The sequence below is a fragment of the Rhagoletis pomonella genome, unplaced genomic scaffold (assembly GCF_013731165.1).
Source record: "Rhagoletis pomonella isolate Grant_MI unplaced genomic scaffold, Rhpom_1.0 Rhpom_scaffold_00003, whole genome shotgun sequence".
In the NCBI taxonomy this organism is placed as follows: Eukaryota; Metazoa; Arthropoda; class Insecta; order Diptera; family Tephritidae; genus Rhagoletis; species Rhagoletis pomonella.
In genome coordinates this window covers 30,023,802-30,028,907 of record NW_023458557.1, presented here as the reverse complement: position 1 = coordinate 30,028,907, position 5,106 = coordinate 30,023,802, and the positions used below count along the sequence as shown (strand labels likewise).

General features: G+C 36.1%; 1 protein-coding gene across 1 annotated transcript; it reads left to right on the top strand.

The window, feature by feature from the left end:
- Nucleotides 1-2,980: 2,980 nt before the first annotated feature.
- Nucleotides 2,981-4,360, top strand: LOC118736162. The gene has a single exon (XM_036466260.1). It carries the CDS (start codon nucleotides 2,981-2,983, stop codon nucleotides 4,358-4,360), a length of 1,380 nt encoding a protein of 459 aa, XP_036322153.1.
- The last annotated feature ends 746 nt before the right edge of the window (nucleotides 4,361-5,106 follow it).

The window sequence follows — 5,106 nt, the reverse complement described above, 5'->3', positions numbered from 1 at the left end:
GATCCAAGACCTTTCCAAACTTATTATACCCGAGCGCACTTGTGCACAAGGGTATTATAACTTTGTTCACAAAACGGTTGTTTGTAACAGGCAAAACAAATCGAGATAGATATAGACAAATGTATACATAAATGATCAGGATGAAAAGAGACATCGATTAAGCGGTGACTGTCTGTCCGTCCGTCCGTCCGTCTGTGCACACGATAACTTGAGTAAAAATTGAGATATCTTAACGAAACTTGGTACGTGGACTTCTTTTGCGCTTAGGACGGATGGTATTGAAAATGGGCGAAATCGGACAATAACCACGCCTACCTCCCATATAACGGTAATTTTCAGAAATACGAAAACTGCGATATTTTGGTAACTACTGAGGATAATTCACTCAAAATTCATATTTACAATGATTTTTAGACGAAAAATAAGAATATTGGAAATTTTTGGAAAATGGGTGTAGCCACGCCCACTTATGGTTTCATGTGTATAACTTGGTAACCGCTGCACCTATTTCTTCCAAACTTGGCACAGTTGTTGGTCCTGGTACAGCATACCAAATGGCCGAAAATTTTTAAAATCGGACAGTAACCACGCCCACATCCCATATAACGGTAATTTAGAAAAATGCGAAATCCTCGATAAATCAGTAAATATTAAAGCTAATTTTTTCAAAATTGATGGCTGCAACAATTCTTAACAAAGAAATACGCTTATGGTAAAATTTTGGAAGATGGGCGTGGCACCGCCCACTTATGATGTACCAATTTGTACCAAACTCAGTACGGTTATTGTGCTTGCCACATAAAAGCATACCGCTGAAAATTGTTGAAATCGGACTAAAATTACGACCGCTTTTCATATAACGGTAAATTTCAGAAATGCTTGAAATTTCAATATTTTGAAATTTAAGGACGCTAATTTACTTAAAATTTATACACCCCGGCTTATCATGTAGCGGTAGCTTTTGGAAAGGTGGAAAACATATATTTAATACTTGCGCCGGGTATTTAATGTTCGGCTCCGCCCGAACTTAGACTTTCTTACTTGTTTGGACATATATTTATTTGTTTGAGGTAAAGTTCAGCCATTTCCTCCAGAAATACATTGTAACTATCTCTAGATGAAACTGGTACAACATCGGTGTCAATGATGTTCCATGAAATGTGTGGCAGATTTAAATCGCCCAAAACAATCATAAAATCGGATGCCGTAAGCATTGCATTTACGGTCTCAAGTAAAGAAACTAGCTGCATATATACTGATACGGCTGAATTAGGAGGTACATATGTAGCAAAGAGCTAAATAAATATAAGTCTTTCCAGCCTGTACACGTATACATTTAAATTCGGTATATTCAATGACAGGGAGACTAACTTCCTCTGATAGTATCGATGAATGCACCGCAAAAAGAACACCACCGCCGATTCTGCCCACGCGGTCACTCCTGTATATTTGATAGTCATTTGGAAGAATTTCGGAATTAAAAATATGAAGTTTGAGCCATGTTTCGGTCGAAGAAATAATATTATAATTGCAGTCAAAACCTTTTCAATATAAGTCAGTTAATGTGGTATCCAGACCTCTAACGTTTTGATAGTTAATACTTAAATAAGACTTGCGAGTTAGTTTTTTGAATCCGAATTAAGATTAGAAATTTTAGCTACGATATTATTACTTTTATTAGGTTTATACTCAAACTCGCGAACAAACGCCCCGGTCGGCCAAAATGAACTATTTAGTAGTGAATCAAAATCTCCGGAAGCTACATCAATTTTAAAAGATGAAATATCGCGATCGTATTTAAAATTAAATTTACGAATAAATACATCTTTAGTTCTAATTTTAGTCGATACGTATGACTTCATATCATCCGAAGAAGTATCTTTAGCAAATCTAGAGACAAAGATTGATCTTCTCGGAGGAATTACAACCAACTTTTTAGTAATGATGTCTGATGTGCGGGGCTCCGAATTATTCGGAACTAAGCTAGACAGTGCAGCTTGAGATGTTGATGGCAACACTGTCAAATCAACGGTTTGACTCTTTTTAGAAGTAGACCTAGTGGATATGGCATTAGATATCGGAGGCTCCAATGCCTGAGGGCATGGAGAAGATAGATTAATAAGTTCCAAGGACTGGGATGGAGGATTTTTTTACTAGAATCCGTGTCTGTCTTTTTAGATGGACTAATAACACGCCCACCTTTATTTTCTCGGCTATCCTCATAGTGTGGAGGGTTGTCGAGACAAGTGAAAGACCTAAACATTCAAATTATTGTTTTTCTGCACCTTATTGACCGCAAATGTCGAAAAATTAAAACGCTAATTTATTTCGTCAAATTAGTATTTTATTTAGTTATGTATGCATTTCGGTTGACAGCTGATCAACCATCATCAGCGCGCGACTACTGAGCACTAATCAAAATAGACAAATAGACAAACAGGTACAAAAGTTGTGAACATACATACAAACATAAATACATACATATGTATACATCGAAAAATAACTTTTATACAGAGAAACACATTAAAAAATATAAACAAAGGGAACAAGTGGAATTGGCATAAACAAAGGAATTATTTTACTTTCTTACACAGCTAAATAGTGGAGAATTAATTGCGCCAGGTTCTAGGTTCATTAAATTATTGTTGATGGAAATAAAAAGCGATTCATAAGCATCCAATTTTGCTGGATTCCTAACGTTTTTTAATAAACGAACATTTTGTTCCATCGATATCGAATTGTGTGGGCGAGTGTTGTTGAGGTCGAATGCATGTGCGACGATAGCGTTGTCTATCTTTTTTAATCTTACTGCGCGTAGATGTTCTTCTATTCGTGCACGTAGCGACCTCCTTGTCTGCCCAAAGTCGCTACGGACTCTATTTGCCAGGCCTTTGGTGTGAACAAATACCATTTAATTGTTTCAAATCCCTCCGTTCCTTTGATGTATGGACTCCCAAAAGTTCATAAAAATGGAAGCAAAATGCGGAAAATCGTGTCGAACATAAATTCACCCCTTTCAAACATTTCCCGCTTGTTAGTGAAGGATTTAAAGAAATTCGGTTCCTTCGATGGTTACTCTGTAAAAAATTCATTGGATTTTATAGAAAAAGTGCGTGACATTGAAATTGAAAAAGATGAAATAATGATTTCCTTTGATGTTGAAGCCCTTTTTTCGTCGATTCCTGTCGATACGGCCATTGAAGCAATTCAAAACCACTTAAATAAATTCAGTTTACCTGAAGACAAGTTCAATGCATACATAAATGCGATTAAAATCTGTATGAAGCACAATTTCTTTCAATTTCGCGGCGTTTACTACAACAACAACTTCGGCTGTAGCATGGGTAACAGTCTATCACCATATGTAGCAGAAGCTTTTATGTGCGATTTCGAATCGCAACTCAAAAGTGAAGGTGTTTTGCCACGAATTTGGCTTAGATATGTAGACGATACTTTCGCCATAGTGAAAATATCCGACATAGAAAAAATACTCGGAACACTCAACAGCCGCTATCCGAGTATCAAATTCACTTTTGAAAAGGAAGACGAGAAAACAAGTTCTCTACCTTTTCTTGATATTCTTATTAAGCGACAAGGAAAGAAAATTGAATTTGGCGTTTATCGGAAGTCAACATCGACCGACCGATACATTACACACGACTCCTATTGCACATATCAGCAAAAATTGTCATCATTTAATTCAATGGTTTACTGCCTCTGCTCCTTGCCATTGTCTGCACAAGACTATATGGAAGAATATAAACAAATAAAACACATAGCAGACATAAATGGCTTCAAGAGATCACTTACCGATCAGCTGATAAGTAAACAATCTAATCGAATAAGACGGAACAAGGAGAGCACGCTTTTCTTACAAAATCGCACCGCAAGGTCGTCTCAACCACAGCGTGTTTCATTACCCTATTTTCCCGCCATCACAAATACATTGAAGCACGCCTTCCAAAAATGCAATTTGCAAGTAGTTTACACCAACAATAACATACTGAGAAATGCGCTTGGTTCCACCAAAGACAAATTGCCGACGGAAGAACAGAGCGGAGTTTACGAAGTAACCTGTTCGCATTGCAACTGCAAATATATTGGGCAGACAAGGAGGTCGCTACGTGCACGAAGATTAAAAAAGATAGACAACGCTATCGCCGCACATGCATTCGACCTCAACAACACTCGCCCACACAATTCGATATCGATGGAAGAAAATGTTCGTTTATTAAAAAACGTTAGGAATCCAGCAAAATTGGATGCTTATGAATCGCTTTTTATTTCCATCAACAATAATTTAATGAACCTAGAACCTGGCGCAATTAATTCTCCACTATTTAGCTGTGTAAGAAAGTAAAATAATTCCTTTGTTTATGCCAATTCCACTTGTTCCCTTCGTTTATATTTTTTAATGTGTTTCTCTGTATAAAAGTTATTTTTCGATGTATACATATGTATGTATTTATGTTTGTATGTATGTTCACAACTTTTGTACCTGTTTGTCTATTTGTCTATTTTGATTAGTGCTCAGTAGTCGCGCGCTGATGATGGTTGATCAGCTGTCAACCGAAATGCATACATAACTAAATAAAATACTAATTTGACGAAATAAATTAGCGTTTAATTTTTCGACATTTGCGGTCAATAAGGTGCAGAAAAACAATAATTTGAAGAACTGACCACAAGCTGACTTAAATTTTGTGATTAAATTTACAAAAGAATATTTGACCTAAACATTATTTCGTAATGCTTAAATTTCTCAACAAGCACCGACAAATCCTTTCCGATCTCAGAAAAGCCATTTCTGGACTGCCTAAAGAATTTAAATAAATCAACTTCGGTTGATCTACATTTTTGACAAGATCAACGAAGACCCGTACCCATAGTTACCAACTTGGTACTTTAAGCACTAGATTTAGTGCTTTTTGAAAACCAAAATGCCAAAAAAAATTATTTAGTGCCTAGTCCCTTTTTTAGTGCTTTTTTCTGAACTAAAATTACTCCGATATAGTTAAAACCTGAAATAATTTTTAAATATATAAAGCTGTGGCAGCACTGAATTTACAAAAATCTACAAATTTAAATGCATTTAAATACAACCAT